Source organism: Bombina bombina, chromosome 4 (assembly GCF_027579735.1).
Source record: "Bombina bombina isolate aBomBom1 chromosome 4, aBomBom1.pri, whole genome shotgun sequence".
NCBI lineage: Eukaryota > Metazoa > Chordata > Amphibia > Anura > Bombinatoridae > Bombina > Bombina bombina.
In genome coordinates this window covers 116,265,078-116,284,932 of record NC_069502.1, presented here as the reverse complement: position 1 = coordinate 116,284,932, position 19,855 = coordinate 116,265,078, and the positions used below count along the sequence as shown (strand labels likewise).

The window sequence follows — 19,855 nt, the reverse complement described above, 5'->3', positions numbered from 1 at the left end:
AAAATAAAAAAAGCTTAAAGGGACACTAAACCCAAATCTTTTCTTTCATGATTCAGATAGAGCATGACATTTTAAGCAACTTTTTAATTTACTCCTATTATAAATTTTTCTTCGTTCTCTTGCTATCTTTATTTTAAAAGTAGGAATGTAAATCTCAGCAGCCAGCCCATTTTAGGTTCAGCACCATGGATAGTGCTTGCTTATTGGAGGCTTACATTTACCCACCAATAAGCAAGCATAACCCAGGTTCTCAACAAAAAATGGGCCGGCTCCTATGCATCACATTCCTGCTTTTTAAATAAAGATAGCAAGAGAACGAAGAAAAATTGATAATTATTATTTAGTTCTTTTTCTGGGTATAGGATAAATCTAGAAAATAGTGAATTAATGTGCGTAAACAATACGCAGATAGAAGTTCCTAACATTCCATTTAAGCGTGTTGACACTATTAAATACTTAGGTCTAGTCTTGCATCAAAATCCTAGTTGTTGGTATAGAGATAATTACGTGCCTCTTTTTCAAAAGATTAGATTAGATTTACAACTCTGGGCGGCGTTTCCTCTTTCCTTGACAGCACGGGTCAATCTAATTAAATCTATTATTTTCCCTCGTTTGCTTTACCCACTGCAGAATCTTCCTTTATTCATATCTAACAAGGATTTGAAATTAATTAATGCTTTATTTTCCAAATTTATTTGGAATAATAAAAAGCCTCGAATTGCTCTGGAAAAATTAATGCAGAATACAGGAGTAGCAGGGTTAGCTTTGCCCAATCTTAAACTCTATAACCTGGCTTCTATGGTCAAACTAGCGATAGACTGGCTCACTGGATCCAATATAGTATCATCGGAAGAGTTGGAAACTTTTTTAATTGCCCCATTCTCTCTAAAAGCTATACTACATTCTCAAGTACAGAAATTGCCGCAGAATGTTAGTTGTCTTATCTCTATTAAAAATATTGTTCATGCGTGGCAAAAATTCTGTATAATTTTGGATTTGGATTATTCTTGTTCTGAATTTTTACCTATTTTAGGTAATCCTAGTTTTCTGCCAGGGCTATAGCAAAAAAGTATTTAAGGACTGGGCCTAAAAAGGGCTACAATATGTAAAACAATTATTGGATGAAAATTATCAAATGATATCAGCAGAGGCTATCTTTAGTAAATATGGAATACCCAGGTCCAGTTTATTTGCATATTTTCAAATCCGTCACTTTATTTCAGCGCAGAAGTGGCATGTCCCGGACATAATGGCATGGTCGCATATCAAGCTCTGTATACAAAAAATTTCAACAGGGAACTCATCGATTTCCCTGTTGTATGATGTTATGCTGAACAAACAGAGTCTGCTAATTAGAGATAATCTATGTAAATCTTGGTCTTCAATAATTCCTTCAGTAGATCATGAAATAATTAATCAGAGCTTTGATTCTATGCGTAAATGTAAAGTACCGGTATCTTGGAATGAATCACATATGAAATTGATCAATAATTTTTACATTTCACCTTGGAAAATAACTAAGTTTCATTCCTCGGTGGTTAATTTGTGTCCGTGATGTGCACATGGCAGGGCAGATACACTTCATATGTTTTGGACATGCCCGAAAGTTAGACAACTTTGGCTGAGAATTAGACAAAATCAATCCGAAGATTGAAAAAATGTACACCTGTTTAGCACTCTTTCCCTAACTTAGGGTGGCAATGTTTGGACAATATCTAGGTTTCCTAGAGGAGGAAGTGCGCACAGATTTTTAAAATATAACCTTTATTGGGTAATTTAAAAGTAAAAACACAAACACAATCCACATACATACAATTATGTTAAAAGCACAGGATTTGGTCAATTGGTTTTATTCCAATAATCACAAAATATGAAAGGTAGTTGTAACATACATTGGATGTGAATCAACTTAAATAAATCATTGATCAGGAGTATCTATGGAAGTCCAGTTGTGAACTAATACTCTTGAGAATTGTGTAATTTTTTTAAAGCTTTTGCCACTTTCACGTGGACTCTGCTATTATTTTTCTATGATTCAAAGTTCAATTGAGGTTGTGATACTTTATTTCAGGTATGTGAGCATACAGTTGTCTCGCTTGTACCAGATATAAAATTGTATATGCCGCAGCATGAGGATTCAGAGTGGAAGTTTTAATTACTTTCGGATTGCACTATATCATATACTACTTGATTTGCCAAGTGAAGGTTTAATGTATGGCTGAAACTCAGCTCAATTTTGGATTTGTCATTTATTGGACACAATGTATTATCTCTTCCTTGTACTAGGTGTAATGGTTGCTATGGCACAGTATTTAAGCAGAGTTCCTTTTTTGTTACATTATAATTATATCAATCTGTGTGAATAGCATTTTAAACAGACTGTTCGTGATTAAATAAAGAGAAGCACTATCTGAATGGCTCTTATATTTCACTGCTGCATGTTAACATTTTGCATTGCTAATAAATTCTTATAGCTAGTAAGTTGGTTAAAAAGACTATTCAGAATGTGTGTTCACAAGAGATAGATGGAATATCACTGCTGCGTTTTAGCGTTTACCATTACTGATAGATTCTTATGACCAATCAGTTAGATGAAATAAGTATTGGAAATGTGTGTTCACATAAGATAGATAAAGTAATATTTTCAATATTTGTATTAACAACCTTAAATTAAACTCGATATTTAGTGTGTCTTATTCACACATGGCGGTTATAGCAGTAACGTGAATAAACTGATATGAATAGAGTTTATATATTACACTTGAATAAGTTATTGCTTAAGTTGTTCCGTATTGAACACCTGAAACTAGCAGTCTTAAGTCTGTGTAAAAGATAGTACTAGTTGGGTATTAGGAGTATTATATACTATTTTTCAAGCCCCATATTATTAGCCTTGTGATAGAACTTTACTGCTGGTAACGGTTAAATAAACATTACTGTTGCTAGATAAATCCCAACTCCGAGATCAGTTAGCTTATCAATATTTACAACTACTTTTGTTTTAAATATTCAGGACCAAGGTTCCTGCTTGTTAAAAAATGCTAGAAGGCATTCACGGCAAACAATTCCCTGACATGTTTCGCCACTAACGTGGCTTTCTCAAAGGGTACGGCGCGGCCGAATATGTGTCTTTTTATTGGCCCGCACCACTCCTCCTCTTTGACGTCATTGGGCAAGTCAGAAGATTCGTTACAGAGAACCAATTACTCCCTGTGAAACAGCTTATGCGCATGCAAGGGAGAATATAATAGGACAAGGCTGTCTTCTCATAAGTACGTTATATTTAAGGTACTCGGAATGAAAATTATTGTATGAAACAAGACAAGATCTTCTGTTGTTAGATTAGTTATCTTAAGGAGATAAAAATAAATAAAAATGGATAAACATAAAACATGTTGTTTGTGGTCAATATATGTCATTTTTAGTCATCTTGTAACCATCTACACTAGGAGGTAGTGCAGACGTGTGAATTTAATACAGGATATATATGAGACAAAAAGAGTTTAGATCAGAGGAATTTATCACAGGAGTAGGAGCTTGCGTCAAAATATAGTTTTAGGCTCCAATATATATTTATCAAATAGAAGGTAATAATTTCTTATTTTTATGCTGGAAGATATCGCAAGTAATAGCGAATGAAGAAATGGGAAAATACAGTCTGACGTAGTCAATATAATTACATACACATTCTCCCTGCTCTGTATGTTTTTAAAGTAAAAGATGTTACATATGATGATCGATGAGAATTGTAGTCTGAAATGATCATTGTGTTTACATACATATTCTGACTCGTCTGTATATCTTAAAAATATGATACAGAGAACTGATAATAAGGTATGTAGTTATAATCTACAGATATATTAGTAAGAAATTATTGTGTTTATTTATTCTTTGAAAATAACACCATATTGAATATAGGGATAGTGCAATCTGAAGCTTGAACGTGCTAGTCTTAAATTTCTGTGTGGTGTGAAAGTGAGTGACCTTAGAGATTACTAAGTGACTACACTTAAAAATAATAATAATAAAGAGGATAGTGAATTGAATAATAATAAATTCAACCACTAAAAAATAAGATGTCTGAGCATGAATTAAAGTGAAAAGGTGAACTCAACAAAAATTGTGCTAATCTATGGTGATGAAGAAAAAAAGGTTTGTTTACAAAAAGGAAGTGTTGAACTCTGGAATGAGGATACTCATAATGTGTGAGGGATTATAAGTGAATGTTAATGCCGTGCTAGTAAGGATGATAAACTTGTGACTAATGTATCAATTCTGGTGCCACTATTGAATAAATGATGTTTATGAATTATTCCTAATTTTTACAGAATCTTATTTCAATTCTGTTCATATTGCCTACTTCTTACTATTCACTGAGAATTCTCACCTTCTTCATATCTTAAAGATATGAAAAATAATTAATATGTTCATTTAGGCCATTAGGTTGTATGGAATTAAGCAGATAAATCCATCTGCTTTCATGTTGAAGTAAGCTTGTTTCCTTATCTCCTCTTCTGATTCCAAAATTAATTTTTTGTATACCACAACATCTTAGCCCTTCGGCCTTTCCTTGATGAAATGTTGTGCTACTGATGAAATGGCCTTCTTGTTCTTTAAATCTTTGGCTGCGTTTCTGATATTTCGCACATGTTCTTGTAGCCTCGTGCGCAATTTACGTGTCGTCATCCCGACATAGATTTTTGGACACTTGCATTGTAAGACGTAAATTACATCTGTGGTGTTACAATTAATAAAAGATTTGATTGAATGTTTTTTATCAAATCTATCTGTAATTGATGTTGTTTTTTTTCAGAAATTTACAGCTGATACAGTTTCCACATGGATAAGAACCAGGTTTTATGCTGCTGGTCGTAGTTTTCTTTTTGCGAGTATAGTGACTGGGACTCACTAAATCTTTTAGATTTTTTGTACGTCGGTAACTGATGTCTGCTCTGGGTCCTATAAACTGACCCAAAGTGTTATCTGCTTGCAGGATGTGCCAGTGTTTATTGATTATGTGAATTACCTCCTTGCTTAGTGCATTGTAGGTCAGTACTAATCTGGTTTTGTTGTCATTTATACGAATCTTAGGTTTCAATAGATTCTGACGTTCTGTTTTTCTTGCCTTGTCCTTTGCTTTTTTGATTAGAGTTTTACTGTACCCCCTCTGGCTAAGACGATCTGTTGTTTCTTGAGCTCTGATTTTATATAACTCTGGTTCTGAACAATTTCTTTTGACCCTTAGAAACTCGCCAGTTGGGAGAGATTTGATTGTGCATGGAGCATGTGCACTTGTGTTGTATAGGTAGCTGTTTTCTTTCTATACAAATCTGTCCCCAACATGCCATTGCTTTTTTTGAAAATTCTCAAATCCAAAAAAGAAATTTCAGTCTGGCTGGATTCATAGGTTAGTTTAATGTTCAGATTGTTTCGGTTTTTGAATCGTCAAAAATATATCCAGTTTTTCCTTGGGTACTTCCCAGATTAGCAAGATATCATCTATGTATCTTAGCCAGAGGGGGATGTGTTGAGTAAACTCATCATTGTCATCAATGAAGACAGTATTGTGCTCCCACCAACCTAAAAATAGGTTGGCGTAAGTTGGTGCACAAGCTGTCCCCATGGCTGCCCCCCTTGTTTGCAGATAGAATTGGTCATTAAAAACGAAGTAGTTCTTTTTTAGCACAAATTCAAGCAATTTCATCACAAAATTGTTATGATTTTCATCCTCTTCTGTTCCCAGATTCAAATAATATTGGACTGCTTCCAGCCCTAATTAATCCTGTGCTTTTAACATAATTGTATGTATGTGGATTGTGTTTGTGTTTTTACTCTTAAATTACCCAATAAAGGTTATATTTTAAAAATCTGTGCGCACTTCCTCCTCTAGGAAACCTAGATATTGTCCAACCATTGCCACCCTAAGTTAGGGAAAGAGTGCTAAACAGGTGTACATTCTTTCAATCTTCGGATTGATTTTGTCTGTTTGTCTAAACCAGTACACAGCACCTCAGCCACCCTGTAATATATAGAATCTGGGCCATAAATACAAATCTGTGGATATTATATTCTATTTATAAACCCAGTGATTAATAGGCTACCCTAATTTCCAAATCTCAGCAGTGCCATTAGTATTTTGTTTTTCTCTGGCTGAGAATTATCTACTGGTTTAACAAGCTATATAAAGTTACAATAGGTTTATCTGCGCAGGATATCATCTTCCTTTTTCCGCCTAATGATGTACTTAATATTAATACTATAAATAGTTTAAATACAATTATATTAGCAGTTAGATACTGTATACTTAAAAATTGGAAAGCCAGACATTTACCAGGGCTAGCGATAGTCTTCAAAACAATTCAAGATCAAATTGTGTTTGAATCATATCATCTCTACGATGTCAAGGAGAAGAAAATTAGGAAGTTTTTGTGGAGATGGTCTCCGGTTATTTTATCCTACTCAAGGGCTCTCCAAAAACTAATTCTTGCTCCCTTTTTGTCATCAGTGAGCTTCGCAGAGTTGACTTTATTAATCGTTTTTCCACATAGCTGGATTGAGCAGCTTGGAGGGGAGCGTTGGGGGGGATAGCCGAGGCAGGGGGGTGGGGAGTTTGGAGGAAGGGGAATTATCCCATTTTTGGTTTTGTTTTTTTGTTTTTTTATATTATTTATTTTAGCACGGGAGGTGTCACAGTTCGATTGCAATTTTGCTTTAACCCCTTAACGACCGACGACGTATGCCATACGTCCTCAAAAAAAAAGCACTTAACGACCGAGGACGTATGGCATACGTCGTCGGTTAAACAGAGCACTGGAAGCGATCGAAATTGCTTCCAGCTGCTCTAACAATATTGCAGGCTTGCCTTGAGGTCTAGGCATCCTGCAATACTGTTCCCGAGTGCCGGGACCGGATTGATCACTCCCCCACGAGTGATCACTTCCGGTTTCGCTCCACGTGGAGCCCGGCAGTGTTTCAGAGCATCGGAAGCGATCGGACACGCTTCCGATGCTCTGCTTGTGTGCTAAGTGCCTCGGTGGGTCGAGGCACTTAGTTAGTTATAAAATAAAAGGCAAAATTGATTTTAAAAAAAAACGTATAAAATAAAAAAAAGCCTAAAATAGCCCCCCCCCTCCCCCTTCTCTAGGCATCCAAGATGACGATGCCCAGTGCATCATGGGGCCTCTGGGGGTGTCCCTAGCCTGCCTCATCATAGGGGCAAGCTAGGGTCACCCAATCTGAGCCTCCCACCCAAAAAAAAAAAATAATAATAAAATACCCCATTTGTCTGATCATGTCAATATTTGTAAATATTGACTATGATCAGTGTGGATCTCTCTCCCTCTCCTCACTTGCCATTTTGTTGGAGAGAGAGAGAGACCTGTATTTAGCAGAGAGAAAGATTTATTTATTTTATTTGTTAAAAAATATAGAACCAAAGGCTCTTTTCAGAGCCATTAACCCCTAGCTTGCCAGTGATCACTATATATCACTGGCAGTAGCATAGGTGAACTTTTTTTTTGCTGCATTTTGCTGTCTGTGCATTTTTTTAGGGGTTAATTTTGTTGTTATATTTTTTTAAAAACCCAAAGGCTCTTTTCAGAAACATTTAGTTAATTTAATTTAATTTTCAGAGCCATTAACCCCTAGCTTGCCAGTGATCACTATATATCACTGGCAGTAGCATAGGTGCACTTTTTTTTTCCTGCATTTTGCTGTCTGTGCATTTTTTTAGGGGTTAATTTTGTTGTTGTAATTTTTTAAAAACCCAAAGGCTCTTTTCAGAAACATTTAGTTAATTTAATTTAATTTTCAGAGCCATTAACCCCTAGCTTGCCAGTGATCGCTATAAATCACTGGCAGTTGCATAGCTGTACTTTTTTGCTGTCTGTGCATTTTTTTAGGGGTTAATTTTGTTGTAATTTTTTAAAAACCCAAAGGCTCTTTTCAGAAACATTTAGTTAATTTAATTTAATTTTCAGAGCCATTAACCCCTAGCTTGCCAGTGATCGCTATAAATCACTGGCAGTTGCATAGCTGTACTTTTTTGCTGTCTGTGCATTTTTTTAGGGGTTAATTTTGTTGTTGTAATTTTTTAAAAACCCAAAGGCTCTTTTCAGAAACATTTAGTTAATTTAATTTAATTTTCAGAGCCATTAACCCCTAGCTTGCCAGTGATCGCTATAAATCACTGGCAGTTGCATAGCTGTACTTTTTTGCTGTCTGTGCATTTTTTTAGGGGTTAATTTTGTTGTTGTAATTTTTTAAAAACCCAAAGGCTCTTTTCAGAAACATTTAGTTAATTTAATTTAATTTTCAGAGCCATTAACCCCTAGCTTGCCTGTGATCGCTATAAATCACTGGCAGTAGCATAGCTGTACTTTTTTGCTAGTTAATTTAGTTAATTAATTTAGTTAATTTAATTTAATTTTCAGAGCCATTAACCCCTAGCTTGCCAGTGATCGCTATAAATCACTGGCAGTTGCATAGCTGTACTTTTTTGCTGTCTGTGCATTTTTTTAGGGGTTAATTTTGTTGTTGTAATTTTTTAAAAACCCAAAGGCTCTTTTCAGAAACATTTAGTTAATTTAATTTTCAGAGCCATTAACCCCTAGCTTGCCAGTGATCGCTATAAATCACTGGCAGTAGCATAGCTGTACTTTTTTGCTAGTTAATTTAGTTAATTAATTTAGTTAATTTAATTTTTTTTAGTAATTGTTTTCTGTGACAGATACAAAAATGTCACAGAAAAGATATAGTGCTGAGGAGGCGTATGCCATCCTTGCGTCAGAGTCAGATGCCTCTATTTCTGACTCAGACCCCAATTTTGACCCTGCCATGTGCTCAGATACATCACTAGATGCAGTCTCAACTGATAGTGATGTATCTGTGGCTGCTAGCCCCCCTGCCAGCCCCCCTGCTACCCCCCCTGCCAGCCCCCCTGCTAGCCCCCCTGCCAGAAGGAGGCGTGTTGCTGCCATTGCTGCTGAAGAGTGGGTAACGCCTCATCTCCAGAGGCCAGATATCCCACCCTTCACAGCAAATGCTGGCATAAATATAGATGTGGCAGGTTTTAGCCCCCAGCAGTTTCTGGAAGTGTTTCTGGGCGATGATATATTGGGGAACATTGTCGCCCAAACTAATTTATATGCCCATCAGTTCCGTGCTGCAAAGCCTGGAACATATTTGGCAAAGCAGCAATGGGCCCCCATCAATGTGACAGAATTCAAAAAATTCTGGGCATTGACTATGCTGATGGGCATCATAAAGAAACCCTCCATTCTCTCCTACTGGAGTAGTAGCCCCATCTGCTCTACCCCCATTTTCTCCCAGACTATGTCGAGGAAGAGGTATGAAATGATTCTGCATTTCATGCACTTCAGCGACAACAGCCTGTGCCCCCCTAGGGAGCATCCCCAATTTGACAGGCTGTATAAAATCCGCCCCCTGATAACCCACTTTTCTGCCAGGTTTGCAGAGGCTTATACACCTGGAAGGAATATATGCGTTGATGAATCCCTAATGAAGTATAAGGGAAGGCTGGGATTCAAGCAGTATATTCCATCCAAATGCTCCAGATATGGGGTAAAGGTGTATAAGCTCTGTGACAGCGAGACTGGGTATACTCAGGCCTTCCGGGTGTATGAGGGAAAGGATAGCCACCTTGACCCTCCAGGTTGCCCAGAACATATGGGAACCACTGGCAAGATTGTCTGGGACCTGATATTACCCCTAATGAACAAAGGGTATCACTTGTACTTAGACAATTTTTATACAAGTGTTCTTTTGTTCAAGCTACTGTATTGCTTTGATACAGTAGCTTGCGGTACAATTAAAAAGAACCGCGCAGGTTTCCCAGGACAACTTGTACGCACCCGGCTACGAAGGGGGGAGACCTCAGCTCTGCGCCAAGAGGAGCTGTTGGCACTTAAGTACAGAGACAAGAAGGATGTATACCTTCTTACCACCATCCACACAGAGAGGACGGTGGCGGTTTCTGTACGTGGCAGAGCTGAGATCATAAGGAAGCCAGTGAGCATCAAGTCTTATAACTGGCATATGGGTGGGGTTGATCTGGCTGATCAGCTGCTGCAGCCCTACCTAATTATGCGGAAGACAAGGGCCTGGTACAAAAAGGTTGCAATTTACCTAATGCAGATTGCAACCCACAACGCTTTTTTGTTGTTCAAAAAAGCAAACACCAGAGTTAAAAAAACTTTTTTTACAGTTTCAGCTCCAGATTATTACTGGGATTTTGTACCATGATGCACCTGCTCCCCGGGCGGTGATGGGAGAGAGCATAGTTGGGGCTACTCATTTTATTTTTAAAATCCCCCCTACTGCCGCAAAGCAGAAACCACAAAAAAAATGCAGAGTCTGTACCAAGAGGGGGAAGAGAAGGGACACCATATATCACTGTCCTGATTGCCCTGGACAGCCTGCACTCTGCATTGGGGACTGCTTCAAGCGGTACCATACAATGGTCAATTTTAAAAAAAAAAAAATACATTTGGTGTTATATATATAAATATTTTTTTTTGGTTATGTTTACTGTTAGCTGGTTTTTTGTTTTTTTTACTTTTACTGTGCCAGATTTTTACATTTCACTACTCTATTTTTTTCTAAAATTGGGCCTGTTATTTTTTTTTAACCAAAACCCCTGTCAAACCTATGCATGGGGGACATAGGTGTTCTCAGGGTGCCTTGCAAAAAACAACCTGAAGTATGTTTTTGTAATAACTTACAACAGTCTCTCCTAAATCATAGTCAAAAAGCAATGTGTCTGTAAAAATGAAAATTGAAAAATAACCACCATACACTTTCTCCAATTTTTTGGGCTAAAACGGTTGCTTCAAAGGCATCAAAGCACACCATATACAATACCTTGGGGTGTCAACATTTACAAAATATACACTTTCATGGCAAGAAATAAAAGTGGGGTATGCAATAGGCCACAAACTAAAGATAGGCCTATCAGAAGAAATAATCTCATTGTTAATAACTAAAATCACAAGTCATAAAATTGTAACATAACCTTCCCAAAATCCTGGCAAACCTATGCATGGGGGGCATAGGTGTACTCAGGGTGCCTTGCAGAAAACAACCTGAAGTATTCTTTTGCAATAACTTACAACAGTCTCTTCTAAATCATAGTCAAAAAGCAATGTGTCTGTAAAAATGAAAATTGAAAAATAACCACCATACACTTTCTCCAATTTTTTGGGCTAAAACGGTTGCTTCAAAGGCATCAAAGCACACCATATACAATACCTTGGGGTGTCAACTTTTCAAATATATACACATTCATGGAAAACAAATAAATTGGGGTATGTTAAAAGACCCCCCAAAAAGACGATAGGCAAAGAAAATATGTTAAATGTGAAAAAAAATCACAAACGCATGTCAGACATTTGGCATTGCACCCCCCAAACAAGCCACCAAACCTATGCATAGGTGGTATCACTGAACTCAGGAGATGTTGGTGACCACATATTGGTGTCTTCTTTGGTAGTAATACATAACAGGAGCTGTGAATCCATGTCTAAAGTACAATGTATGTGAACAATAACACAAAAATATGAATGCCCAATAGTTTGACAAAGACTAGTGGTTAAATTAGTGCATGGAAAGTGTTAAAATACCTGCATTTGAAATACCCTAGGAAGTCTACTTTTCAAAAATATATGGTTTGATTGAGGTAAATTACATTGGCCAGCTTCAGAAATGTCTTAAATAGGACATGGGTGCATGGGATGTGAAAATTCAAAGTGGAAAAAATGGAATGGGCTTCCTAAAAATAAGGCCTTTTAGCCCCCAGAGAACCCAACACACCTATACATGGGTGGTATCACTGTACTCAGGAGACGTTGTTGAACACATATTGAGGTGTTTTTTGGCAGTAACACATAACAGGAACTGAAAATCCATGCCTAAAATACAATGTGTGTGAAAAATAACACAAAAAAATGACTACCCAAAAGTTTGACAAAGACTGGTGGTTGAATTAGTGCATGGAAAGTGTTAAAATATCAGCATTTGAAAAACCCTAGGGTGTCTACTTTTCAAAAATATATGGTTTGATGGGGGTAAATTCCATTGGCCAGCTTCAGAAATGTCCCAAATAGGACATGGGTGCATGATGACCGATGTGAAAATTCCAAGGCCATTTAGCCCCCAGAGAACCCGACACACCTATACATAGGTGGTATCACTGTACTCAGGAGATGTTGTTGAACACATATTGAGGTGGTTTTTGGCAGTAACACATAACAGGAACTGAAAATCCATGCCTAAAGTACAATGTGTGTGAAAAATAACACAAAAAAATGACTACCCAAAGGTTTGACAAAGACTGGTGGTTGAATTAGTGCATGGAAAGTGTTAAAATATCAGCATTTGAAAAACCCTAAGGTGTCTACTTTTCAAAAATATATGGTTTGATGGGGGTAAATTCCATTGTATAGGGATTGGGATAAACTGGCACTACACTGGTTTAAAGTAAGAAAAAGAATCATTAGATTCCGGTGCTACCCCTTAGAAACCATAAGTTAACAAAGAGAGAAATAAAGAAAGATAGGGGTTTTTATAGCACTCATACTTACTTATGAGGGTATGAAGTTAGTTTAAAAAACTTTACTTTAATTATTTGTTTAAAAGATATGGGGTAACAACCCCTAACGTTACACACGAACCACTACCTAATATCAAAGAAACTAAACTAAACTAAAAACAAGCCAACAGTCACTTCTCTGTTTCCTGGCCGATAGCAGGAAACGTCGGCATCAGGTGGCTGAAGTGACTGACCGGCAATATTCAAAATATTTAGAGCAAACGCGTTTCGGCTATGACCTAGCCTTTCTCAATGCTATATTTTGCTGACAGTTAGTAAAACCGAGGCTACCGGGTGCGCGGACTTTTAAACCCATTCTCAAACCGAGAATTAGCCAATTGGGTTAGTTTCTGGGAAGACGCCTTCTTAGTATCCAATGGTTACACTGGGTGGAAGACGCCTACTCACCGGATTGGACTATATGGCTGAGAAGTGTATTGGGTATGTCGCGCATGCGTGTTCATCCACTAATAGCATATATAGAAAATCACTTGTATAACAGCTGCTATATTGCAAAATTATATATATCTATATTGATTGAAAAGGTAAGTATCGTATTCAAACGTGAACCATTCAAAACACAAACTTAAACGATATTATACTTAATCGATTCCAGTATAGCGATTGTTATATACCAAAGCTTTAACAGTGTTATATCGTTGTGAAATTTTACGGCGCTATTTGTAGCTACACTACTCTTTGTAGCCATATGTTAATCCAAAAAGTGCTAAACACTGTACATTGAAAGCTTTACTCTGATGATAAAGGATTTTCACATGAGTATCAAGCAAAACTTAGGTATGTTAGGTTACGTACTTAATTATTATAATTCCCCAAAAATAATATTTCTTGGGATTTATATGGGTTTGATTCAATATATAACCTCCATGTATAGCGATACTAATTAATGTGAAAGGTGAGTCTTAAGCTTAATCCTCACTAGTAATGTATGTACCTTATATATCACCTAATATCTGCTTAGAAGTGTACAGGTGACACATTTTGCATGCAAGCAGTCATCATCACCCTGCTACTATTAGAGGACTACCTATGGGCGAATATATACGCTTAAGGAGAAATTGCAGCACCGTTGAGAATTTTAAAATAGCTGCTAGAGAACTAAGACAAAGGTTACTGGAAAGAGGCTATTCAAAAAAATTGCTTGCCAGAGCATACAACAGAGCATTACTGAAAGATAGAGCTGAATTACTCACCCCTAAAATTAAGGAGAAAAATACCCCCTTAAGATGTATTACCACTTATTCCGCACAAAGTGATCAAATCATCCAGATCCTGAATAAACATTGGCATGTCCTAACTAGGGATGATTTATTAAAACCCTTAATAACAGAGAAGCCACTAGTGACATACAGACGTGCTAGAAATATCAAGGATACACTGGTTACGAGCCATTATGATAGAAATGCTAAGAAATTACCTATATATGAGGGCTCCATAGCATGTGGACACTGTTCAGTATGCCAACACATGCTCAAAAAACAAAAAATAGTTGATAGATTTGGAAAAATTTGGAATATCAAACAACATATAAATTGTCAGAGTACAAATGTTATCTACTGTATATCTTGTAGCTGTAATCTATATTACATAGGAATGACAACAAGGAGTATGTGTACACGTATAACTGAACACCTTAGTAATATTAGAACAGCTCAAAGAGATGTAGACAAATCCAAACAAGTTACCAGTGTCGCTAGGCATTTCCTACAATGTCATAATGGGAAACCTAGTGCCCTAAAATGTTGGGGTCTGGAGAAATTGAGGCCAGGAATAAGAGGAGGTAACACTGAGGATAAATTGTTACAGTTGGAAACTAAATGGGTTTTCAATTTAAATACCGTCATGCCTCATGGTATGAATGAATATAACAATTACTGGGTATATATCTGATGTGATATATAGCAGAAAGAGATCACTTCTTGTATGGAATGTTATAGCACTGCTTGCTGGTCCCGGTCTACATATAATATATGCCTGACCAGGATCCTTACGATCTAGGATTTCTGGTCAATACCATATGTGTATAGATTGGGACCCAGAAAGAAAATATATATCTAAGTAAACTTTTTCTATTAAAACATTAATTTTAATAATTAATAATTATTAAAAAAGATATTTACAGTAGGATTCTAAGCCATTGTTTTCCAAACAATATATTAATGCCATTAATAGTGGAATTGAAAACTTATATTGTAGCCTTAGATGTAATACCACTGTGTCACCTGTACACTTCTAAGCAGATATTAGGTGATATATAAGGTACATACATTACTAGTGAGGATTAAGCTTAAGACTCACCTTTCACATTAATTAGTATCGCTATACATGGAGGTTATATATTGAATCAAACCCATATAAATCCCAAGAAATATTATTTTTGGGGAATTATAATAATTAAGTACGTAACCTAACATACCTAAGTTTTGCTTGATACTCATGTGAAAATCCTTTATCATCAGAGTAAAGCTTTCAATGTACAGTGTTTAGCACTTTTTGGATTAACATATGGCTACAAAGAGTAGTGTAGCTACAAATAGCGCCGTAAAATTTCACAACGATATAACACTGTTAAAGCTTTGGTATATAACAATCGCTATACTGGAATCGATTAAGTATAATATCGTTTAAGTTTGTGTTTTGAATGGTTCACGTTTGAATACGATACTTACCTTTTCAATCAATATAGATATATATAATTTTGCAATATAGCAGCTGTTATACAAGTGATTTTCTATATATGCTATTAGTGGATGAACACGCATGCGCGACATACCCAATACACTTCTCAGCCATATAGTCCAATCCGGTGAGTAGGCGTCTTCCACCCAGTGTAACCATTGGATACTAAGAAGGCGTCTTCCCAGAAACTAACCCAATTGGCTAATTCTCGGTTTGAGAATGGGTTTAAAAGTCCGCGCACCCGGTAGCCTCGGTTTTACTAACTGTCAGCAAAATATAGCATTGAGAAAGGCTAGGTCATAGCCGAAACGCGTTTGCTCTAAATATTTTGAATATTGCCGGTCAGTCACTTCAGCCACCTGATGCCGACGTTTCCTGCTATCGGCCAGGAAACAGAGAAGTGACTGTTGGCTTGTTTTTAGTTTAGTTTAGTTTCTTTGATATTAGGTAGTGGTTCGTGTGTAACGTTAGGGGTTGTTACCCCATATCTTTTAAACAAATAATTAAAGTAAAGTTTTTTAAACTAACTTCATACCCTCATAAGTAGGTAAATTCCATTGGCCAGCTTCAGAAATGTCCCAAATAGGACATGGGTGCATGATGACCGATGTGAAAATTCCAAGTTGAAAAACTGGAATGCGCTACCTAAAAATAAGGCCATTTAGCCCCCAGAGAACCCAACACACCTATACATGGGTGGTATCACTGTACTCAGGAGATGTTGTTGAACACATATTGAGGTGGTTTTTGGCAGTAACACATAACGAACTGAAAATACATGCCTAAAGTACAATGTGTGTGAAAAATAACACAAAAAAATGACTACACAAAAGTTTGACAAAGACTAGTGGTTGAATTAGTGCATGGAAAGTGTTAAAATACCAGCATTTGAAATACCCTAGGGTGTCTACTTTTCAAAAATATATGGTTTGATGGGGGTAAATTCCATTGGCCAGCTTCAGAAATGTCCCAAATAGGACATGGGTGCATGATGACCGATGTGAAAATTCCAAGTTGAAAAACTGGAATGCGCTACCTAAAAATAAGGCCATTTAGCCCCCAGAGAACCCGACACACCTATACATAGGTGGTATCACTGTACTCGGGAGATGTTGTTGAACACATATTGAGGTGGTTTTTGGCAGTAACACATAACAGGAACTGAAAATACATGCCTAAAGTACAATGTGTGTGAAAAATAACACAAAAAAATGACTTCCCAAAAGTTTGACAAAGACTAGTGGTTGAATTAGTGCATGGAAAGTGTTAAAATACCAGCATTTGAAATACCCTAGGGTGTCTACTTTTCAAAAATATATGGTTTGATGGGGGTAAACTCCATTGGCCAGCTTCAGAAATGTCCCAAATAGGACATGGGTGCATGATGACCAATGTGAAAATTCCAAGTTGAAAAACTGGAATGTGCTACCTAAAAATAAGGCCATTTAGCCCCCAGAGAACCCGACACACCTATACATAGGTGGTATCACTGTACTCAGGAGATATTGTTGAACACATATTGAGGTGGTTTTTGGCAGTAACACATAACAGGAACTGAAAATACATGCCTAAAGTACAATGTGTGTGAAAAATAACACAAAAAAATGACTACCCAAAAGTTTGACAAAGACTAGTGGTTGAATTAGTGCATGGAAAGTGTTAAAATACCAGCATTTGAAATACCCTAGGGTGTCTACTTTTCAAAAATATATGGTTTGATGGGGGTAAATTCCATTGGCCAGCTTCAGAAATGTCCCAAATAGGACATGGGTGCATGATGACCGATGTGAAAATTCCAAGTTGAAAAACTGGAATGCGCTCTCTAAAAATAAGGGCTTTTAGCCCACAGAGAACCCAACACACCTATACATGGGTGGTATCACTGTACCCAGGAGATGCTACTGAAGACATATTAGGGTGTTATTTGGCAGTAACCCTTACCATTTTATCAGTAAATGTATTCTTAAATTGCTATTTGTCAAAAAATCAAATTATTTCCCCCCCCCCCAAACTTTGGCATAGATTGGTGGTAAAATGGTTGCATGAAAAAAGTCAAAATACCCCAAGTTTAATACCTTAGGTTGTCTTCTTTTAAAAAATATATACATTTGAAGGGTTATTCAGGGATTCCTGACAGATATTGGTGTTACAATGTAACTATCGCCAATTTTGAAAAAACATGGTTTTGAAATAGCAAAGTGCTACTTGTACTTATTGCCCTATAACTTGCAAAAAAAGCAAAGAACATGTAAACATTGGGTATTTCTAAACTCAAGTCAAAATTTAGAAACTGTTTAGCATTGGTATTTTATGGTGGTTGTAGATGTGTTAGAGATTTTGGGGCTCAAAGTTAGAAAAAGTGTGTTTTTTTTCATTTTTTCCTAATTTTTTATAATTTTTTTATAGTAAATTATAAGATATGATGAAAATAATGGTATCTTTAGAAAGTCCATTTAATGGCGAGAAAAACGGTATATAATATGTGTGGGTACAGTAAATGAGTAAGAGGAAAATAACAGTTAAACACAAACATCGCAGAAATGCAAAAATAGCCTTGGTCCCAGATGGTCAACAAATTGAAAAGTGGCCTGGTCACTAAGGGGTTAAAGTATAAGTTTTATTTTGGGAGCTGTGACTCTCATTTCTCTTTGTTGCAAGCTGCGTCTTCATGAATATTTAAATGTATGATCGCATTCCCATTTTGTTAATGTTTTTCTTTTTCTTTCTTTATTGTGTTTGTCATAAAGAAAACAATAAATAAAAGCTAAAAAAAAAAAAAAAAGATAATAGGAGTAAATTAGAAAGTTGCTTAAAATTTCATGCTCTATCTGAATCATGAAAGAAAAAAGTTGGGTTCAGTGTCCCTTTAAATCCAGCTTAGCACCCAGGTGGGAAAAGGCTTAGCACTCAAAGGGTTAAATGATAATTGTTTCCAGTTAGAGCAGTTTGCCACTTAAAGTATAATATTTGTCTCATAAGAATTTCAGCTTATCCAGTTGGGAATTAATTATAGTAGTTGAAACCTGTGCTGCACATTCTTTTATAGAGGGAATAGGTTGGGAGGAGCTGTTTATATAAATATGAAACAGTTGGATCCTTAACTTTTGTTTAGTAGATGGTAATATCTGAAATAAGAATAAGGAATTTTACAAGAAGCTGCTTTTTCCATTGTTGTGAGCATTTGGTTAAAAAAAAGTACAAGCCCATAATATGTGAATTAAATTATCTAATTCTCCACATCCTCTCCAACAAAGATTAGATAATAAAGGAAGAATCATTTTTAAACATGCAGATGTTGCACACTATTTTGTGATTAGATTGTGCTTATTGAGGGAGGGTGGGGTACTGTGAGTTGTTTTATGGTGAGATGCATGATTCTGGGCTAGTGGTAAGTATGTGATGGAATTTAGATGTGACACTCTACAAAAATCAATAAAGTGACATTCTAATTAAAAAAAATGACATGCTTTGAATCTAGATGACTAGAAACTTGATAACTATGAGTTATTTCAGATTGCATGATTCTGGGCTAGTGGTAAGTATGTGATGGAATTTAGATGTGACACTCTACAAAAATCAATAAAGTGACATTCTAATTAAAAAAAAATGACATGCTTTGAATCTAGATGACTAGAAACTTGATAACTATGAGTTATTTCAGCTCCCAAGTAGGACACAGCTGGTCCGCCAATCAGGAGCAGCAGCCACCTCTTCCCACCAATCATTGGTTGTGTCTAAATGGGACTTTACCTATGTTTCCACCCCCTTCACTTTCCATTATTTTTATTTTTTTTAACTTTATTTATTTTTGCAGTGGCTTGAATATGAGTCCAACCTTATTTGTAAGCCTTTCTATTTTCATTTTGACCCATTGCAGTCAATTGTTTAGAATCTATTACTTCTTGTAATGAATGTCGTTTGTCTCCTAAAGGTAACATATATTATTATTAAATGTCACAATGCTGTGTATTTTGCCATATGTATTAGTTCTTTAGGTGTAATTACTATTTTCTTCATTTCCAAATCTAGAATATAATAAATAGTCCACAGCCACAAAAACTGATATCTGGTTATGTTGCCAACCTGTCCAGTAGTGCACAAAGTAATAACGGATACATTTCAGCTTCACCAAAAGCAATCAAAGTCCTAATTTCTATTTTGTCCACAATTAGCAACAATACTGAAGAAGTGACGGAAGTCATAATGATGGTAAGTGTCCATTTATACTGTTTTATCAGAATATTAGTCTTTAATAAATAGATTAAAAAAATAAAAAATAAAAAATTTAACAATTTTGAAGAAAAGTAAAAAACTGTTCTGTAATCTATATTGTTTGACTATGTAAAGTCCCTATGTGATTTTCTAAATTTGAATTAACATGTATCCACTGTAGCCAAAGCGCAGTATTTTGGCACCAATAAGGAATATAAACAAAAGTATAACTTCATGCTTAGGTTAGGTTACGTAAAGATAGATAAGAACACAGATTTCTTTCAAACAAATTATTCAAAAGTGTCCTTAAAGATATAGGAAAGCCCAAAATTATTT

At 36.2% G+C, this 19,855-nt stretch overlaps 1 protein-coding gene across 5 annotated transcripts in view; it reads left to right on the top strand.

Annotated features, from left to right (window-relative positions):
- LOC128655986 (adhesion G protein-coupled receptor F5-like) overlaps window positions 1–19,855 on the top strand; it is a 206,526-nt gene that overhangs the window by 156,228 nt on the left and 30,443 nt on the right. For all 5 annotated transcript variants that reach the window (XM_053709610.1, XM_053709608.1, XM_053709609.1 and 2 more), the window contains one exon: window positions 19,337–19,516. In XM_053709610.1, the coding sequence (XP_053565585.1) occupies window positions 19,337–19,516 (180 nt within the window). The remainder of the gene's footprint in view (window positions 1–19,336; window positions 19,517–19,855) is intronic.